This window comes from Corythoichthys intestinalis, chromosome 18 (assembly GCF_030265065.1).
Source record: "Corythoichthys intestinalis isolate RoL2023-P3 chromosome 18, ASM3026506v1, whole genome shotgun sequence".
In the NCBI taxonomy this organism is placed as follows: Eukaryota; Metazoa; Chordata; class Actinopteri; order Syngnathiformes; family Syngnathidae; genus Corythoichthys; species Corythoichthys intestinalis.
The window spans coordinates 27,083,078-27,105,540 of NC_080412.1; the positions used below are offsets into that span (position 1 = coordinate 27,083,078).

Consider the following 22,463-nt stretch of genomic DNA (forward strand, 5'->3'; position numbering starts at 1 on the left):
GAACATATTGAAAGTACTGTAATTCACTTAATAATGGTAGGGTCAATTGAATTATATCCTTACAAAATATAACAGAAGACAATCTAAATGACCTGTATACCTGAAGTTATTATATAATGCAAATAAGGTTGCTTAAAAGTTGGTGGGGAGAATTTGAGCATCCTAAAAATTTGGTGGTGTTGTGTCCCTACCGTCCCTATGCAAACCTACGCCCTTGTGCTTTGATGATATGTTGTGGTTTTGAGTACTCCACAAGATGCTGGATTAAAAAAAATAATAATAATAATTTTCGGACTATAAGCCGCTACTTTTTTCCTTTGTTTCGTATTCTGCGGCTTATTTGATTATTTATTTGGCTTAATAGGCAACACGTTTCCTAGCATGCATTGCAGCGCTACAGGTGTAAATAACAATCAAAGTTCATGTTCTGTGCTAATTATTTATTCAGTTACTGTTCCAGTTGTTTCATTAATTCCTTGTTATGGTATTTGGTAACACTTTATTTGACAGTGGCGTCATATTTATGACATGACACTATCATGGGCATTACTGAATGCTCATGATGCCATGAAGTGTCATCCGGCAAATTATGTTACTAACACCATTTATTCCCAGTTTGGATCTTTTACATCCATTCAAAAGTGAGATAATTTGCCGGGTAACACTAAATGACATCTGTTATAAGCATTCATAAATGCTCATGACAGTGTAATGTCATAGCTATGATTGTCTAATGACAGTCTTATGGCGCCACCGTCAAATAAAGTTACCAAATACCATAGCTAGCAATTAATTTAATTCAATTTTATTTGTATAGCCCTATATCACGACAAGGTTGTCTCAAAGGGCTTTGCAGAGGCAATATGATAAACAGTCAGAAACAGAAGATGAATTAATAAAGTTCAAGTCCTGGGCAACCCCCATCCTTAGACCCTCCATGTCGGCAAGGAAAAACTCCAAAAACCATTTGGGAAAAATGAGAAACCTTGGGGAGAACCACAGTCAGGAGAAATCCACTCCCAGGATGGACAGGCTATAGATGCACCACGACTGATGGTGAGTATTAGCAGCAGGAGGTCCAGTTTGTAGAGATGCAATGGAATGAAGAAACAAGAGGAGGTCCATCCAGCCAGATGAGACGGGGGCGGGGGGGCAACAAGGACGTCCATCCAGCCAGGGGTCAGGATAGTCAGGAGGCTGCGGCTGAAAAATAGCCCCTCCCCCGAGGGGAGGGGGGAAAGGGGACACCGGGTGACTAGTGATGAAGAGAATAGTCAACTACATATTAGAATTAGAAAAGAGAAATAGAGTAAGACAAGTGGTAAGTAGAGTGAGGAAAAGGGGATAGGACTCAGTGGCTGAACTTCCCCCAGCATTATAGCTTCTAGTGTAGCTTAGACTGAACTGTGAGTCTAGTCCGATTTCAACTAGCCTGACCATAAGCTTTGTAAAATAGGAACGTTTTTAGTCTCATCTTAAATGTACAGACTGTCGGCTTCTTTAATACTAACTGGAAGGTGATTATGGAATCAAGACCGGAGCTTGGTAGCTAAAGGCTGTAGTTCCTACTGTACTTTTAGAGACACTGGGAACTACCAGTAGACCTGCAGTCTGAGAACGGAGTGTTCTGTTGGGGTGTTATGGAACCAGATCATCGGTGAGATAAGATGGCCCCGAACCATTAATGGTCTTAAATGTAAGAAGGAGGATTTTAAATTTAATTCTAAACTTAATGAAACAACTGGAACACTAACTGAAGAAATAATTAGCACACAATTTTGTTTGTTATTTACATCTGTAGCGCTGCAATGCCTGCTAGGAGGCATGTTGGACAACAACAGTGTTGATAGTTGGTGGCAGAAGTGGTTGACTGTCTCCCCCAATGGATGGCAAAATGAAGCTTCTTGAAGCAAGAAAGCTTTGTAGCCAATTGGTTCAAAGCTTCATGGTCGTTCATTATGTCTTATGACAGTCGTATGATGCTGCTGTCAAATAAAACATTACCGGTTAATATCTTTTGGTGTAAATATCCCCTAATATGGTGAGGACAGCTGAGGCTTATAGTCCAGTGCGGCTTATCTATGAACAAATGCCGTTTTCGTGTGACATTTGGTGGGTGGCGACTTATAGTCAGATGCGCCTTATGGTGCAAAAATTACGGTACAATTCTTCGGAATATTACTAAGGGATTCATTTGGGATGGATATTCATGCAGTACTGTTCGTATGGTAATTGTGGCTGAGAATGGTGCATGCCATTGCTTTTTTTTTTTTTTTAATCTGCCTTGTCCAGCAACCCCTTGCAGGCAGAGGTTCCCAATTTATTCAACATCGGGCCGCAGTGGGTGCAGGATTTCTTTCCTACAAAACAGGATGACACCCTTGCACCAATCTGGTATCTTACAAGTGTAATGAGTTGATTGTGGTCAGTTGCTGCTTCTTTTAGCAGAAACCTCAGTGGTTAAACAGTCTGTACTCAATCTGTAGGAACAAAAAGCAGGACCCATAGCAGCCGTTGAGGACCGTATGGACACCCCTGCCTTTATGGTGTCCTTTTACTATTATTACATTACAGCTGCATCTCTAAGGAAAGCACGTTTTATCTGCTTTTCGGTTGTATTGTGTTCACGTTACACAAACCCAAGCAATGCTGGGCTATACTGCTAGTTCATGATAAACGTGCCAACCAAACATCATGTTGCTAAGGGAACCTGGATTTGTGCCGGGCTTTAGTGTTTATGGCATCCTTTCTGTCAAGTGCATGAGATTCTAGTTTGATTCGTACCACATTTTACTATAAAGGACTCCTTGGAATTACGAACAGAGTATTAAAGCCAAAGTAAATAAATAATAATAAATAAATTAAAAACTAGGTCTACAAGAATAAAGTCATAATATTGTAATATTATGAGAATGAAGTCATACGTTGTGATGTCATGAGATTAAATTCGTAATATTTGGAGAAAAATGTGGTTATATGATGTCAATTTACGTAATACAGAGTGGATTTTTTAAAAGTTCCCATTTTTGGGGGGTCACCCTGCATTATGGGTAAAAACGTTACGTAATTTTGCAAGAAAAAAGTCACAGTGTTACCATTTATTACAAGATTAAAGTCATAATATTACCCAGAAAAAAACGTATCTTTACATTCCATTCCATGGTATGTATGGTTGCAGTAATGCTAATTTTGCGAAATTAGTTGCAACGTACTTTACGTAGCGCTGAACCGCCTCAGTTAAAATGAATGAACAAATTGAGAGCTACGACGAAGTATTATTATAAATGCTTATATTGATTATAATTTGATACAGCTACGTGTGATGAATGAGGTGAATTTTACAAAGGAAGTAAAAAGAAAAAAAAAACTAAAATAGCAGTTTTAAGCTATTATTGCAGAATTCTAATGTCTATTTTGGTGGGTCTACTCATGATAGACATGCCAACCAAATTCCATGTTACAATTTAAAAAAAGCTTCAGGGGTTTTTCCTGGTATCTTCCATATTAATGCCAGTATAATCTGTTTCACTATGAGTCATGAAAGTGCTGCCTTTTCCATGGAGCACAGTATTCATCTCAACTGACATGATTAAGCAACTCTGTTTTATCATAAAAAAAAAAAAAAATACTCCCACAGCCACCGACCTTGACTCTCTGCAGGAAAAAACCCTGATACCATCTTTGTACAGAAGAAATAACCAACTTTTCGACCCAACTTTTTTGCAAGCAGCACTTGCGTGAAAGTTATTTAAATAGCGGTCATTCCTCATTGTATTAATTGAAGTGTTACCGTACTACCAGTACGGATAGTGGTCTTTCAATGTTGGGAAGCTCAAAGTGTGTCCGCCTGCGTGTGCTATGTGATGGAGGAGAGGCTCAGCGGCACCCGCTGCTCAATAGGGAAAGAAACTAGCATACCAGAAGTCAAGTCTCCAAAAACAAGAAACTACAATAGAAAAAAACACTACAGTGTATCACAAAAGTGAGTACACTCCTCGCATTTCTGCAGATATTTAAGTATATCTTTTCATGTGAAAAAACTCGCTAGTCCTTTATTGTCATTATACAGTTGAACAATGAAATTGTGTAGCATCTCCCTTGCAGTGCAGGACAAGTAAAAATCTCAAAACTACAAGAATAAAAGAATAAAATCTAAGTAAATATAGAATGTGTATGAGGTAGTCTTATGTTCAGGATGTGCAAATAATTGAAGTAGCAGCAATTGATAGTTAAGGCATTGAATATTGCACATTAATATTGCACGTAAATAAGTATTGCACATAGAATATGTGTGAATAGAAGTTAAGTAGCAGCAGTTGACAGTGAAGCATTGAATATTGCACATAGTAAGTACTAAGCCTGTCGCAATATGCAATATTTCCATTTATCACACGATAAATAAAAATGAAGGCGGTAATTCTCCCGCTGCGATTTATCGTGCGGCAGACGTGCTATTAAAAGTTCGGATTCCTTGTTACCAAATACGCAAAATGCATGTCCAGGTCCGCCAAAAAAATAGCGCTGGAGCCAATCGTTCCCATTATATCCTATTGTTCAACGTATACCGGCCACGTCAGTGCTCCGGATTGACTGCGGGACATCTCCGGAGTGCCGGTGTTGTTGACGTGTGGGCGCTCCCGTCAGGGGTGACATTTCACGCAGCACGGCTATTTTTCAGCACAACACCGGTTATTTACAAAGAAGTCCGCCAAAACATTGTTACCGACTTGGCTGCTACGAACAACCTCGCTTTGACAACAGACATCTGAATGGACATGATGAACATTGAGTGGCAAATTAAGAGCGCTGTGCTACAAACTCGTCCTGTTTATGAAAGTCGATTGTCATATGCTGGTGTTGTGCAGAAATGAGCAGACGTGACTGTGGCGTTTGCTAACTTTTTTTAATGCGCGCGCACACACTAGATATCATGAAATAGCAAACTAGATGTGCTACGTCCCATGCCATTGGCTACGTGAGCCCAGAGTGATTATGGGACACGAATTCCACATACATCATTGATGAATTATAAACCGCCATGACTGAATGGAAGTTAAAAAGGCCAAATTAATCCATACCAGTGACTATAGATAATAGTGCAAATATTGTTAATTCAGTACGTGACACAGATGGATTCCCACAAATAAGATGTCTTGCTCATGTAGTAAACCTAGCTACTAAGAGAGCTGTAGCAATCAACAGTGTGTCCTGCCGCACTTTACAAACAGTAAACATTGTTCTCAGCGCTTTTATACAAAATTTCTTCAGATCAGTAAGAAGTAAGCACATAAATATTATGCACTAAAATGCATGTTTATATGATGGCAATTTAATTTTTGCTCGTTAGCAAAACAAAAAACAAACAAAAAAACAAACAAAAAAAATACAGTTGTTATTTTATTTTCAGAGCATTAAATGTATTGAATCGGATCGAAAATAGTGTCCCCCGTATTGAAAATCGTACCGAGCTGTGACTTAACTGTATCGTTGCATCCTTATGGAGCACCATAGCAGAAGCTATGAGGGGAAACGTTTTTATTGGCCTAAATGCTTAAGTTATTACGTGCATTTTTTTTTTCTTGAAAAACACATTTTATTTATTCTGTGTTTCTGTGCGGTATTAATATTGTTGCCTTTTACTTAAGAGGCATGGTCTATTGTGATTGTATTTGTGATTGTGATTTCTTAAAAAGTATTTTTGAATTTAAGAGTAAATATCGCATTTAAATGGGTGTACTTGATCTATTAATATATACCGTATTCTCACTGTGTTATTGTAAATTGGTTTTTAAAAAATGGGGGGGGCGCAATAATATCGCATAGCGCAATAATTTATCAGATAAATTATCGCACACTAAAATTTGTTATCGCGACAGGCCTAGTAAGTATTGCACATAGTATATTGCATGTATGTAAACGAATATTGGACATTGGAAGATGTGGTGTTACATATGGCTGTTCAGGGTGGAGATGGCTTCAGCAAAGAAACTGTTCTTCAATCTGTTTGTTCTTGCTTTTAAACACCTATCACGTCTACCAGATGAGAGCAGTTCAAACAGCTGGAAGCCAGGATATGAGTTGTTCTTAAAGATGTTTAGAGCTTTGCTGAGGCACCGGGAGGAGTAGATGTCCATCAAGGAGGGGAGAGGACAGCCAATGATCCTCTGCGCTGCCTTGATTGTCCTCTAAAGCCTCTCTGTCTGCAGCAGTGCAGCTCCCGTACCAGGTGGTTCAGGGCCAGGTTGTTTTCTGAGCACCAGGCTGAGAGTTCGTTGACCTCTCTGTAGGCTGCTTCATCTTGCTGTGAAATTAGTCCAACCACAGCAAACTTGACGATGGTGTTGCTCCTGTGGATTAGACTGCAGTCGTAGGTGTAGAGGCAGTACAGGAGACATAATGTAAAAAGACACAAATACTGTGGAGGGTGGAACACACCACTAATTTTGCTACTGAAAATTCAACTTGCATCAGAGTTAGCATAACATTAAACTGTGCGAATTTGCAAACCTGTAAAACTCGAGTAGGAAGCTGCTTAGAGAGATGTGTCCTCCTGTATGTGTTTTCTAGTCTTAACGTTAATTAAACTGTGAGAATTGTAGCGAACTGAGGTTTGCCCCCCCCCCCCTCCCCTCACAATTTTCATTTTTATTTTATTTAACGAAGCCACTCCTTTGTTGCCCTGGCTGTGTGTTTGGGATCATTGTCATGCTGAAAGACCCAGCCACGTCTCATCTTCAATGCCGTTGCTGATGGAAGGAGATTTTCACTCAAAATCTCTCTATACATGGCCCCATTCATTCTTTCCTTTACACAGATCAGTCGTCCTGGTCCCTTTGCAGAAAAAGAGCCCCAAAACATGTTTCCACCACCATGCTTCACAGTGGGTATGCTGTTCTTCAGATGCAGTTCAGTATTCTTTCTCCTCCAAACACAAGAACCTGTGTTTCTACCAAAAAGTTCTATTTTGGTTACATCTGAACATAACATATTCTCCCAGTCCTCTTCTGGATCATCCAAATGCTCTCGAGCGAACCACAGACGGGCCTGGACGTGTACCGACTTCAGCAGGGGGACACCTCTGGCAGTGCAGGATTTGAGTCCCTGGCGGCGCATCACCGTTCTTGTTATCATTTTGATGCCACGGGGTGAGATCTTGCATGGAGCCCCAGATCGAGGGAGATTGTCAGTGGTCTTGTATGTCTTCCATTTTCTAATAATTACTCCCACAGTTGATTTCTTTACACCAAGCGTTTTACCAATTGCAGATTGAGTCTTCCCAGCCTGGTGCAGGGCTACAATTTTGTCTCTGGTGTCCTTTGACAGCTCTTTGGTCTTGGCAATAGTGGAGTTTGGAGCGTGACTGACTGATGTTGTGGACAGGTGTCTTTTATACCGATAATGAGTTAAAACAGGTGCCATTAATACAGGTAACGAGTGGAGCCTCGTTAGACCTCATTAGAAGAAGTTAGACCTCTTTGACAGCCAGAAATCTTGCTTGTTTGTAGGTGACCAAATACTTATTTTCCACTCTAATTTGGAAATAAATTATTTAAAAATCAAACAATGTGATTTTCTGTTTTTTTTTCCACATTCTGACTCTCATGGTTGAGGTTTAGCAATGTTGACAATTACAGGCCTCTCTAATCTTTTCAAGTAGGAGAACTTGCACAATTGGTGGTTGACTAAATACTTATTTGCCCCACTGTATATACCCTTGGGTGTACTTGTGTATGTAGAAATACTTCAAGACAAACAAAATAATCTGTTTACTAGGTGATCACCGTTTCAAATTTTCCATTTTTTTCCCCCTCAGCATTTTAATACTTTTGCCACCCCTGTCCAAAGGCAGCCGCTTCCATTTCTGTGGCCATCTCTTTTCTCAGTGTCGTTCCAGATTGTAGCTTTGGCGCGGCCAAGTTGGCATTAAGGCTTGTTGATTTATCGTCTCCATTTTCCAGCCGCTTCGGGTTTCTTGGTCCGCTGTCTAGATAACTTGAGGACGCAGTCAAACGAAGACTCCGGCCTGACTTGATATTTACGCACCACTCAATTTATCTGGTGGCACACACACTCACCGGGCATGAGTAACAATTAGCACGTATTTTACATGCTAATGCATCAAAGACACAAAATGGCACTTCTGCGACTTGCCTTGATTAAAGCAATTACCACCCCTGCCTTCTCCCTGCTTTTTCCTTCTCAAACAAATGAGGTTATTTCCACTCCCCCGTCTGTCTTTGAGTGCTCCACGGAGCAAAAATGCTTCGTACCACGGCGACACACACACCGCCCCCGCCGGGCTCCCTTGCTCTGTTTCTTGTTGCGCTAATTAAATCAGCACCAAATCGAAGTGGTTTGTTTGGTCAAGCGGGTTTTCGAGGAAATGAAATCAAGGATGTTTTTTTTTTCCACTTCTCATTTGTAAACTTGAAGAGTTTGGCGTTTTACGATGAGTCAGCCTACACGCAGAGATAGAAAATGAAGCGCTTCATCATTAAGTATTGCACGCGTTTGGTAGCAATCGGAACTGAACATGGCAGAACAGTTAGTCTTTGGTGAATGACCACTTCAAACCAAAATGGCAGACTCCCTATGTGGTTTAGGGCATGGCTTCTTGAGACTTTTTTTGTGGGTCTACTGACGATTGGATTACTAGTTTTCATATTCCTAAATTGAACTGGCGTTGAAAGCTGGAAAATGTCCCAAATAAGTGTACAATGGCAATTTTAAACCAAAATGGCAGACTTCCTGTTCGTCTGTTGGAATGGATTCTTGAGACTTTTTTTTGTGGGTCATAATCAGGGGCGGATCTAGAAAAATATTAATGGGGTGGAAGGGGGGTGGTGCTGAAGTTTATGAGGGTTGCAAGTATTTAATGATGTTATCATACATCATCGATTATTTGGACAAAGATACGATATTCTGCAATGATTCCATTCAAGGGCCTTCGATCGATTTAATACAAAATTATGAAGACATTTAACTAGGGCTGTCAAACAATTAGAATTTTTAATTGATTTAATCACAGCTTAAAAATTAATTAATCGTAATTAATCGCAATTCAAACCATCTCTAAAATATGCCATATTTTTCTGTAAATTATTGTTGGAATGGAAAGACAAGTACTGATTGAAAATACACTACAAGGTTTCAATGGCGAGTTTTAAATTAATAAGAGATCTAGCCAAGGCAAAGTCTGAGTAAGTTTTATGTGTATTTTGCATAGCTATTTTGATTGGGAATGCCAGTTCTCTTTGCATTGAGCGCTTTTCGTTTTATGAACATTATTTTTTTGAGCAATAGGAATATTATTTTTGTTGTGCTTTCACTAAATGATACTGTAGTGACTTAACTGATCTGCTCAAATGCATGCTGGGAAGTTGTGCAACCATGACTGTCAGTAGTAGCGGCAAATGGTATACAATATTTTCTACGTTGTGTTCACTTAGGCGTGTTTAGAAAAAGATGATCTGATCGTCAATGAAAGACTGTGTCCACTCGCATTTCTCTGCCTTTTCGCTCCCAATGTGCTAAAACCGTGTCATTGTAAACTGTTTGAGGCAATGCATGAACGGGTCATTCCGTGCATGCATTAATTGCGTCAAATATTTTAACGTGATTAATTTAAAAAAGTAATTACCGCCCGTTAACGTGATAAATTTGACAGCCCTACATTTACCACAATCAGTTCTAATTTACATAAAAACAATAAAACATTCAAATATTTTGATGCGTATGACAATTTTGTTGATGAAATATTTTTTTAAGATTTTTTTTTCCATGAAACAGCATATCAAATTTTTATTCATTTTGCATTCTGATCGAAATACATTAAATTGTGCTTAACAAATCAACATATTTGATCCACATTGATTAATTGTTACATCACGAGTGTCAACTAGGGATGTGCCGATAACCGGTTTCATGGTATACCATGGTATTAAAACGTCAGTTTCAAAACAGCAAACATTTTCCGTCATACCGTCCCTAAGGTATTAGCTATTTTTTATGTACTATAAATGCAGGTAGAAATCCCTCGCTTGCAGCTGCGAGTCTCAAACCTCCCCCACTGGTTGTTGCTCAGTGTCAGTGAGTCAGCTGCGCTACACAATGGCTGGATGAGTTGAAACTCCTTAACTTTTTCCCCCGTCGAAGAAAACGAAATAGCTGGTATGGGAATACTTTAACTACCGAAAAGTTACAGACAGCCGCAGCTTAGAGGAGCATATCAACCGACATGAAAAACACGTTTGCGGAGGGTGGCTGCTGAGGAGGCAATACCTCCAATGGCGTACCGCACGCAGGCTATTTTTAGACCGTGACGTCGCATCGTAAAGCGGAAGTAAAGCCGAAGTGGGGCATTATAGACCCGCCCTCGCATAGACCCAACGTAAAAAGTGCTACTTTTCGCCGGTAATCTTTCAAAAACCAACATGCCGATCACGCATTGCTTTTTTGGAACTTGTAGAAACGACTCTAGACATTACGACCATGAAGGATGTTTTCTTCATACGTTCCCGGAAACCAAAAACTCGGGAGGAAAAAATGTGAAGACCGAATCAACTTGCGCGGACTTTAACACCAGCTCAGCGAATCCATTCACGTTTCATATGCAGTAAACATTATGTTGGGTTGGCATGGTCTTTCAGAGGACAATGAGGTAAGCCATTTTTATATTTTTAACTTATTTTTTTAGCGTAACGTTGTGCCGTACTGCTTCTGTCTGACAATGAATGACCTGAAAAGAATTATAATGGTATCTGACTGCCACTGTTACTGTTTCTGTTATATATATATATATAAAAAAAAAACAACTTTAGTAAGGGGGGAGTGTAAATAAATTATAGGATTAAGATGTGTTATCAATGAAAAAATAAAAGTGTTCGTTGGCTGTCACTGAGTAGCATTTGCGATCGCTACACAAAGCTAACTAAATTACCCCCAAGAACGGTAAGAGACGTAGGACAACCAGAGGATATGTAAGAAAGACAGGGCTGATGGTAAAGGATAGCTTGTTAAAACGGGAGAATGTCATTGTCAGTCGCGGCGATAAATAAGCTAAAGCTATGCTTAGGTCGGCTCGTTTTTTTCGTCTTTTTCAGCCTTCGACACTAAAGCCATCTCTTTAACTGAATATTTTTATGTTCTTCCACATCTATGCCAGTCAATTTGGCACCAGGCACATCATTTTCGGAGAGAATTGGAAGGTTTAGCGCTGTAAACGTCTCCTTCGTACACGAGTTCCATTCATTTCCTATTAGGGACAAACGATGGCTTGTCCTCGGTTAGCAACGGTAGCTAATGTCATGAATATTAATGAACGGAAGTGACGTGTTGCTTGCGGTACGCCATTAGGGGTGTGAAAAAATATCGATATGGTGATATATCGTGATACTTTGTGTCCCAAAAGGTTATCGATATGCTCCTGCCAAGAATCGAGATATCGTTTTTAAAAGGTGCCAATGTCAAAAAATAAAAAATAAAAAGGAACCAACAAGTTGCTACCAAAATAGTGTCTCAGTTAACTCTTAGGCTGCATTGACGGTGCACGACGCCCAATCCATTTAGACTGGGAGCGTTCATTCATTCGAAACCAGAGCATTCAGTCATTCTGTCCAATTTTCAGGGCATTTACAGTTCCCTTGCGGTTCATTTTAGGGCATTTACAGGTCTTTTCCTCTTGAGTTTGAGTCACTGCCTATTCATTTGAGTGATTCCCAGGTTACTTCCTGTTCTGCAACTTAAAAAAAACAGGAAGTGAGTTACACTAAGTTCTGTAACAGGAAGTTAAAGAACTTCCTGTTCTGTAACGAAAAAAAAAACAGGAAGTGACCCATAAAATACCCCAAAATCAACAGGAAGTAACTGAACATCAACAGGTAAATGACCTTGAATGGCCCAAAATTACCTGAGTGCCTGGCATTGGCTGCCACTGACGGCCATAGACTTTCAATTCGTTTGAAGTGGGAGTTCAAATGGATTGGACTTCTACTCATGATAAACTCAATCTAATTCACAGCAGAAGCTTGTTTTTCTGTTTTTTAGTTGTTTGCAAAATATCCTAAAATTATTTACTGACCAATGTATCGATAATCGTTGTATCGCCATATCGTCAGATCATCTTGAGCTTTGTATCGGAAATCGTATCGTATCGTGAGGTACCAAGAGGTTCCCACTCCTACCTCCAATATGATTTCGCATTTATAGAAAATTTAAGATTAGTAAGCACTATCATGAGCGTTTCCCACCAGCTACGAGAGTTAACTCCAGCATGTTTAGTGTGTCTAGCAGTGGTAAAACAGGTGGTGTTTTTTTTCTCTCTGTCAACTGTCTATGTTGAGAAAGAGAGCGTGTGTATAATGTAATCATGATTTTATGGAAAATAATTCAAATATTTTTGTTCTGATGAAAATAATGTTAAGCTGTGGGTTAACGCTCACCTAAAGGGCTGAATTTATTTTCATTTTATTTAGAATATTTGTTATTATTATTATTTTAATTTATTTTAACTAAACATTATACTGTACTTATGTTCCAATTTGCTATTATTTTGAAAAATAAAAATCCTGTTCAATGGAAAAAGAAGTTTTTTTTTAACCCAGATATCTTAAAGTAACACATTTTAGAGCTGTAACTGTGATAGTTTTTTTTTTTTTTTGCATAAGGTTATCATACCCGCAGAATCTCATAACGGTACATGCCCAATGTCAACATGTGGCAGATGTGTACATATATTGAATCAGCGTTTGCTAAGAGATCGTGTGTAGACCCAACAAAAAGTGTTATAAGGATCCTTACCGACACCACTACCAAATTGATGGCAGGAGATGTCAAATTGCCTGGTGGTTATCAGTCCAGACTGGGGTGGCAAGACTGTCTTTAGAGTACCAGTTGCCACCCTGGTGGATCCCCCCTGATCATGATTGACTGGATAACTAAATTTCATTTTTTAAAGTGGAAATGCCTCTGGAGCATAAGCGTCGCCAGACATATTTCATTGAGGCAAGTGCCCCAGTATTGATCTGTAGTGCAACAGTATGAATTTCACCAGTTAAAAAAAACAATAATAAAATAAAATACTGTTTTAAGTTTTAGTTCTATGTAACATAATCTTAAGAATGCGCCGATTTAATATGGTCATATTACTCGAGTCACTCCATATACAGTACACAATCTGCACATGGCTCCTTGATATGGTAATACAGTGCCCTCCATAATTATTGGCATCCCTGAAAAAGATGTGTTTTTTAGCTTCTAATATTTTTATTTTATTCAAATAATATGGGACCTTAATGGAAAAAAAGAGAAAAATCCAACCTTCAATACAAGTGCATTTATTCAGTGGGGGAAAAAAATCCCACATAAAGAAAAAATTATTTGACATCAAATAATGTGTGTCACAATTATTAGTACCTCTGGTTTAATACTTTGTACAACCCCCTTGGCCATGGGAGGAGCTTGATTTTCTGTCTGGTGAACCATTTCTGTGTAGATTTGGCCATATGTTTAGGGTCATTGTCTTGCTGAAAGACCCAGTGACGACCCATCTTCAGCTTTCGGGCAGAGGGCAACAGATTTTGATTTAAAATGTCCTGGTATTTCAAAGCATTCATGATTCCATGCACCCTAACAAGGTTCCCAGGGCCTTTGGAAGCGAAACAGCCCCACAGCATCACTGACCCACCACCATACTTCACTGTGGGTATGAGGTGCTTTTCAGCATGCGCATCTTTCGTGGCACGCCAGACCCACTTGGAGTGTTTGTTGCCAAAAAGCTATATAAATATATATATATATACATTACCTAAAAATGCCATTACGCTTGATAACACACATCACCTAAAACACTTAGGTGTTTTTCCCACGTGTTTCAATTGAATTTCAATTTGTGTCAAGCCATTTTTAAATTCTAGTTAAGTTTTAAGTTAGTCCACACTGTAAGTCCTGATAGGATTTTGAGTTTTTGCAGTGTTCAGAATAAGTATTGTAACATATCAGGTTATAATATGGCGGTGATATTTGCATGCGTTCCTGAATGCACCGCGTGACGTGCGGGGGTGAGGGAGGTGCGGGAGCGCGAGAGACGTGCCTCCCTGTTGTTGTTGTCGTTCCACAAGTTCGCAAAAAAGCAATAATTGCAACCTAACGAAGCGGGTGACTCTTTGTCAACGTTACAGTATGAGACCTGCCGTATTAGAGCACATTAGGGACCAGTGCTACTTGGTGTTTTATCCAGCAATGACTACTGAGCTAAAATTGACAGTTAGCTTTATCATATTTTCATTTTACACTATCATCACTCTACAGCGCTATGTTTTCACAGATTGAATAAAGCCTGTATGTAAGACACGTTAGCCATGCATCAACAGTGGTCCTAATAGAAACCTAGCCCTCCGCATGGCTAACATTACGTGAGCGAGTGACAGTAACTTAATCTTATTAGCGCTGAGAATTGTACTGCTTTAAGATGGCAGCTGTTTACTAACACCGCTGACTCTGTCATTTCGGATCTAGTTCAACATACATGTGATATCTATGAGACGCATCAGATGCTACCTGCTACCACCGTAACATCATGCGGGCTAGTTTTTAGAAACGTCTGCGTAGTTTGAAGCGGCTGCCGGCTGCAGAAAGGTTTTTTATATTTTTTTATTGCTTCTTCCTCTTCACACGTGACATCAGCGCGTTGTCCCGCATTAAAAGTAGTCGGGGCAAAACATGATGCTTAGAGCTAACAAAATTAAACGATTCCTCGAGGTGAATACAATTACTCGGAGTTTTTAAACTCGAGTTACTCGAGTTCCTCGAGTATTCGTTTCAGCTCTACTGTAGTCCCTGTAATCTGTAACAAGATGTTTTTTTTTTTTTTTTCTATTTGACTCAAACAACATTATTCTTACAAATGGATATTAGAAAGTTATTTGCTCGCAGCCAGGAGGAATGAGATAGGTAAGCTAGGTAACCCACCTAGGCAACGTAAACCACTTTTAGGTCACAACCCACCAGTGAAGGAGAGATGGAAGTTGATAAGCACGAGCAGAGGTGAACTGATGATCAGCAAGGGATGTCTCAATTTTGATTTTGAATACTGATGGCTGAAAACAAAACAAAAAAACATCACTTTTTAACAGAAACTTGTATTATATATAGTTTAAAGCACTATTTCTGTCTTTTTATGATAGATAAGTCCTTAAAAATTTGCTTTTAAGACAGTGCCCTGCTGTGCTCCAGTATTGTATTAGCATTGTATTTTTTTTTTAGAAGTTGACATTGGTATTAACGGACCTGTGGAGGGATAGAAAAGAACAAAAGCTGTTCTTATTCACATCCATGAGTCAGACATGGTATCAGCGTTGAATGAAAGGTCCGAGACCTGTTAATTCCTTGCCGCCTACGCTACAACCTACCTTGACACGCCAGGTGCTGTCTTTTTATTGGGCTCTATCTCCTGAGGTTTGCCCTTTTGTTTTCCCTGCACACCCACACTCACGCCAGCCAGAGAACACAAAACATTTTTTTTATCAAAAGGTCTTTTGTCATCCCCGCCTTATCGCAGGTTTTGAAATGATCGGGTCGCTGCGAGTGAATGATTATGTTTCTGTGTCAATTTTAGTGTTAATTTCCATTAGCCTGTGTTTGGCATGTCACATATATGAGCATTAAATGAATCTATTTTGTGTTTCAATCAAAAATGAATTGAAAAAAGTCATTTAATTTATATTACCATCACTTTTCTGTTTCTCCTAATTCTTTTGTCTTCCCCCCCAACTCCCTTTTTTTTTTGCATGCTTTCATCCGTGTGGTGGTGTTTTTTGTACGCACACACACACACAAAAAAACAGCTTCCTGTTCCCAGGTACAAGAAGGTAAGCCTTTGAGATAAGCGAGCTCCAATCCTTGATTCAATCGTTCCGTCTTATCTCCGCAAGCACCCACAACCGCCCATGGACCCTGATTGACATCCCACCCCTGAACCCTCCCTGAACCCCCTCCTTCTTCTCTCATTGTGATTCCTCACCTTACGCAACCCGAATCTATTCTATGGTCTCACTCCCGCTTCTTTCGTTTGCTGCTGTTGACAGCGATAGACTTCTAATTAAGGGTGTGACAAAATGGTGATACATTGCAATATTTTGTGTCCCAAAAGGTTATCGATATGCTCCCGCCAAGAATCGAAATATCGTTTTGAAAAGGTGTCACTGTTTAAAAAGAAGGAACTAATAGTTGCTAGCAAAATTTTCCACTAGAACAGTGTCTTCATTCACTCATTTGCTGCCATTGACGGCGCTAGGCATCCAGTTCATTTTGACTAGGAGAAATTGAATAATCTAACGTAATAGTTTTAGTGGATTGGCCCTCTGCTGCTGTTAATGGTTTTTTTGGGGTATTTACAGGTCACTTCTTGTTCATTTCAGGGCATTTACAGGTCACTTCATGTTCAGTAACCCAAAATCAACAGGAAGCGACCCAGAAATGCCCCAAAATCAACAAAAAGTGACCTGTAAATATAGAAATCGGCAAGGAGCAAAGACAGCAAGCTATCACCAATGCCAGAATAGCCAAACGAGGCAAAATCAAGACTGTGGGCTACTCTGGTTCGGTCCTGCCAAACCACCAAACCCTCCACCCGCTCCACCAACGGCACGTGACCATCCCCACCTGCGTGCCCCAGCAGCAGGTTTTTTCTCTGGCCGAACCCCCTAAACGAATGGTGTTACACTTATATAGTGTTACACTTATATAGCGCTTTTCCACCTTTCAAGGCGCTCAAAGCGCTTTACACCATCCACCTACTGGTGACGCAGCACCAGGAGCAACGTGGGGTTCAGTGTCTTGCTTAAGGACACTTAGACGTGTTCATCAGGGCGGAGAATCGAACCCACAACCTCTGGGTTGGGGGACAATTACTCTACCACTGAGCCACCCACCCCCTAAGAAAGCCTTACCAGCTATACAGCATCACCCGAAATGCCCTTTTAAAGAAATCAGCCTGACTTTTGTCCGTTTTTCCACTTCTTGTACAGGTCACTTCCTGTTCAGTAACCCAAAATTAACAGGAAGCGACCCAGAAATGCCCCAAAATCAACAAAAAGTGACCTGTAAATATAGAAATCGGCAAGGAGCAAAGACAGCAAGCTATCACCAATGCCAGAATAGCCAAACGAGGCAAAATCAAGACTGTGGGCTACTCTGGTTCGGTCCTGCCAAACCACCAAACCCTCCACCCGCTCCACCAACGGCACGTGACCATCCCCACCTGCGTGCCCCAGCAGCAGGTTTTTTCTCTGGCCGAACCCCCTAAACGAATGGTGTTACACTTATATAGTGTTACACTTATATAGCGCTTTTCCACCTTTCAAGGCGCTCAAAGCGCTTTACACCATCCACCTACTGGTGACGCAGCACCAGGAGCAACGTGGGGTTCAGTGTCTTGCTTAAGGACACTTAGACGTGTTCATCAGGGCGGAGAATCGAACCCACAACCTCTGGGTTGGGGGACAATTACTCTACCACTGAGCCACCCACCCCCTAAGAAAGCCTTACCAGCTATACAGCATCACCCGAAATGCCCTTTTAAAGAAATCAGCCTGACTTTTGTCCGTTTTTCCACTTCTTGTACAGGTCACTTCCTGTTCAGTAACCCAAAATCAACTTTTCAGTAACCCAAAATCAACAAGAAGTGACCTGTAAATACCCTGAAAACCATTAACAGCACCACTTCTTGTTCATTTTAGGGTATTTACAGGTCACTTGCTGTTCAGCAACCCAAAATCAACAGGAAGTGACCCAGAAATGTCCCAAAATCAACAAGAAGTGACCTGTAAATACCCTGAAAAACCATTAACGGCACCGCTTCTTGTTCATTTTTGGGCATCTCGGGGTCACTTTCTTTTCAGTAACCCAAAATCAACAGCAAGTGACCCAGAAATGCCGCAAAATCAACAACAAGTGACCTGTAAATACCCCGGAAAACCATTAACAGCACTTCTTGTTCATTTTAGGGCATTTACAGGTCACTTTCTGTTCAGTAACCCAAAATCAACAGAAAGTGACCCAAAAATGCCCCAAAATCAACAAGAAGTGACCTGTAAATAAATTAACGGCACTGCTTAATGTTCATTTTAGGGCATTTATAGGTGACTTCTTGTTCAGTAACCCAAAATCAACTGTTCAGTAAACCAAAATCGACAGGAAGTGACCCAGAAATGCCTCAAAATCAACAAGAAGTGACCTGGAAATACCCTGAAAAACCATTAACCGCATCACTTCTTGTTCATTTAAGGGCATTTACAGGTCACTTTCTGTTCAGTAACCCAAAATCAACAGGAAGTGACCCAGAAATGCCCCAAAATCAACAAGAAGTGACCTGTAAATACCCCAAAAAACCATTAACGGCACCACGTCTTGTTCATTTAAGGGCTTTTTCAGGTCACTTTTTGTTCAGTAACCCAAAATCAACAGGAAGTGACCCAGAAATGCCCAAAATCAACAAGAAATTACCTTTAAATACCCCTGAAAACCATTAACGGCACCACTTCTAGTTCATTTTAGGGCATTCACAGGTCACTTCCTGTTCAGTAACCCAAAATCAACAGGAAGTGACACAAAAATGCCCCAAAATCAACAAGAAGTGACCTGTAAATACCCCGAAAAACCATAAACGGCAACACTTCTTGTTCATTTTAGGGCATTTACAGGTCACTTCCTGTTTAGTAACCCAAAATCAACAGGAAGTGACCCAGAAATGCCCCAAAATCAACAAGAAGTAACACAAAATCAACAGAACGGGACCTGAAATGCCCCAAATTTAACCAATTGGCTTCCCTTGACGGCCATAGATGTCTAATCCGTTTGAAGTGGGAGGGATGGCAGCGAATGAGCAAACTTCATTACAGTTGTCTGATAATGACTGTTTAACTGATATCATAATATTGTCCAAATCCAAAAATTCAATACTGATATCAAATCGGTATCGATGTATGCGGTCGTGGACTTAACATACTCATTATTTTTCAATCATTTATTGTTCATTTAATTTTTGCACCATTAATGCAAATAGTCTGCTCACATAATAAATCCCAAGCATCTTAATTTGGAGACATCTAATGGTCAATAAGCATAACTGCTGTGGTAAGCTGTGACCAACCCTTGTAGAAAGGCAGAAGGCTTCAACATTGACTTTGAAGGCAACATGCATACTAGGCCCAAAAAATGTTATCTGATATTTTTTTAACATGATTATATCGGCCGATATTATAGGGTAACCGACAATTCTACTTCAAACGATTGGATGTCTTGTGATACTCATTTCAATTCACGGCAGAGGGATGAAAAGAGCTTATTTACTGTTTAGTGTAGAATATTGTAGAATAATTTCCTGACACTTGTATGGATAATTGTTGTCGTATCGTGAGATAAGCATAATTGTGAGTCTTGTATCGCAAATCGTAGTGTATAGACCCCAATCACCAACGTCACACAATCACGTGATCGCTGTATTGTGCCGCCATATTGTCCGTCATTGTGTGTCCATATTGTCAATGCTCGTAGTTTCTAAAGGGGTGATTCACTTGCAAATTATGGCCCAGGTGCTTCCAGACGCTGTAAACTCATTGGATGAGTTGCATAAAAGCCGTTATTTGGAAAAGCTTCGGTCGATCCAGTCGCCAGATCCATATTTGATGCCCAAACCGATGTTTCCTTCCGTCCCGTGCGTCAGAGCTTGTCCTGAGACCACAAAATTTCCAATCATACTCCAGTTTATGTCACGATGAGGAGTCGGGTACCCAAAATTGGTGGACATTTGGTCAGCTGAGCGTCACCGTTGTCACGATTGTAAAGTGAAACTTGATCGACAACGTGCCGGTGTGTGCTGAAAAATATCTGCCCCGCGTGAAATGTCCCCCCTAACGGGAGCGCTTATTTATAACACTTTATCGACGTGAAAACATCAAATGTTTTCATGGAAGCATTACAGTAATGGATTTACGACTGTAAGATCAGTTTTAAACAATTAAATTACACAAAATATTAGTACTGTATTTTAGTAACAAATCGTGGACTGGGCCACATAACCATCTTTGAACAGAAATTTATTAGTCTACAGGTTTTCACGACCATATCCCAATGACAATCACACAGGTATGACATTTATAAGTTCAAGCAGTGTAAAATAATACATATTCACAGTACAAGAAAGTCGTTTCCGTGTGGGCGCTCCTGTCAGGGGGGACATTTCATGCAGGGCGGCTATTTTTCGGCACAACACCTGTTGTTGCGCTCACCTTCTGACTAGGCGACCATGGCGAAGAGCTTCGTAGTCTCTGTCTGATGATGTCTACGATCATGTTGGCATCATATTGATGTTTTCGCCGCAGTCTGACGGCTGTCGACACAAACGCATCATGGACCGAGATAAACAAACCGTGCTGCTTTAGAGATTTTCCCTTTTAACAATGGGCACACAGCAACTACTAAAATGACCGTTTATCTTCTCTGTTACTGCAACCAACCACCACACATGCCTTCACCATTTTGATTAATCAATGTTAACGATTGTCAGGAAGGTTTTGGGGTTCGTTTACTAGGCGGTGATTCCTTAGACAAGCAGAAAAACACGCAGAAATAGGAGGAATGTACGTAGCGGTAATATGTAAACACGATGAGCTGACGGAAAATATGGCGGCTCTAGTCAGGGGGGCGGAGTTGTGACGTCACGTGATTGGGGTCTATTATGATACCTAATTCTCATGAGACGTCTGGACGTCGATCGCAGTCAATGGTAGCAAACGAGATAAATCTAGGCCTTGTTTTTTCAGCAGGGCTTTCTTCTTTTTTCTTTGTTATTATGAATAAAAAATTAAATAGAATGAAATATAAACTTTAAAATACAAATACATAAATAATTCATAAATAAATAAGGTTGCATCCCACCACCGTTTTGGCTCTCACACCGCCTGGCCGCCATTCCCTTCTGTGTTTCCCAGGCAAAATAAATGAGTCTCCATCAACCCGTCCCCATGCGACCCCCGAGCCGTAACTCCTCTCCCCCTCTTCGGCGGCATCGCCGGTGATGAGTTGGACCCATCTGCCCGGCTCGCCACATTACCCGCCTCCATCACTCGGGGTCTCTCGTCAAGCTTCTGAGACCCCAGGTGCTCCCCAAGACAAAATCAGCGCCCCCGGCTTCGGTTTTAAAACCCCTTCTTTAACACTGCGCTCTGGATGAAATCAAATTTTTCCGAGAAGTTATTGATAATTATTCAGTGCCATCGACAGCAATGGATGTCCAATCCATTTGAACTAGAGGTTGCAGGAAGCAAATGATTCTTTTCACGCATTGTCTGCCATTGACGAAGATAGACGTCCAATCCATTTGAACTAGGAGAACTGGAATATTTCGCTGCCAGTCCTCCAGTTCAAATGGATTGAATAGCTACCAATGATAAACTAATCTAAATTAAAACGATGAAAAAAAGCCACATGATTGGACGTCTTTCATCGCCAACGGCACTGTAAGAGTTAATAGTTTCCCTGTAATCCAACAGGTCTCAAATTATCTGGAGCAAAAAAAAAATTACAAAAAACATTCATCCTTACATAATTTATTTTACTTTTTTTTGTTTTTTATTTTTTTTAAAAATTATCACACCTTTTCTCATAAAAAACATTGTGGACGCCAGATCTCAATTAATTTTTGTTATTATTATCCATCATTATTTTGATTTTTTTAATGAATAAATACAAGAATAAATTGACTTAATAATTAAAATTAATTAATTAAAAAAATATAATTAAAAAGAATTACAGAAATAAAGCAGTCTCCAGTAACACTCTAAATTTGTTTTTTTTTTTTGTTTTTTGTTTTTTTTAAATAGTATTTCACTAATTTCCTGCCATTGACAATGATAGATGTCCAATTCATTTTAACTGGGAGGATTGGCTATGAATGCTCATATTTCACTTCCATTGATGTCCAATCATAGACTTCACTATCAGTTGACGGGACACGGGGCTCGGGGCCGATCCGTAGAGCGCCTGTTTTTAAAAAAAATTTCAATTAAAATATTTTCAAAACCAAAGTGGCTAGCAACCTAAAACCAAAACAGGGACCTCCCTTAGGCATATATGAGTCTCCATGAGCAGCAACAACAAAAAATTCAAAGTCGTTCCCTAATAAAATCCCGATTATTTTTTAATGCAATTATAACAAAACTTAAAATGGCTATAAAATTCTCAAATGTTATGCTAGATGCACAAAAATCACCAAATGCAGAGGAAATCTCCTATATTTATAGGATCAATAGCAAAATTTAGCATATCATATAAGTTTTTCCCCAAAATAGCTACTTTTTAAAAATTATTATTTAGTGCAAGTTTTCAACATTCACATCAGAAACTTAATACTTGAGGTAAGCATGCAGAATCATCTTAATTTTACTCAGCAAAAGCAAAATTTGAAT

The 22,463-nt window shown here is 39.9% G+C and overlaps 1 protein-coding gene across 2 annotated transcripts in view; it reads left to right on the forward strand.

Annotated features, from left to right (window-relative positions):
- Positions 1–22,463, forward strand: part of doc2b (double C2-like domains, beta) — a 169,422-nt gene that overhangs the window by 94,108 nt on the left and 52,851 nt on the right. Inside the window, exon 3 of one of the 2 annotated variants that reach the window (XM_057820225.1) lies at positions 15,843–15,866. The exons of the other annotated variant lie outside the window; for it this stretch is intronic. Within the exon in view, the coding sequence (XP_057676208.1) occupies positions 15,843–15,866 (24 nt within the window). The remainder of the gene's footprint in view (positions 1–15,842; positions 15,867–22,463) is intronic. 2 annotated transcript variants of the gene reach the window in all.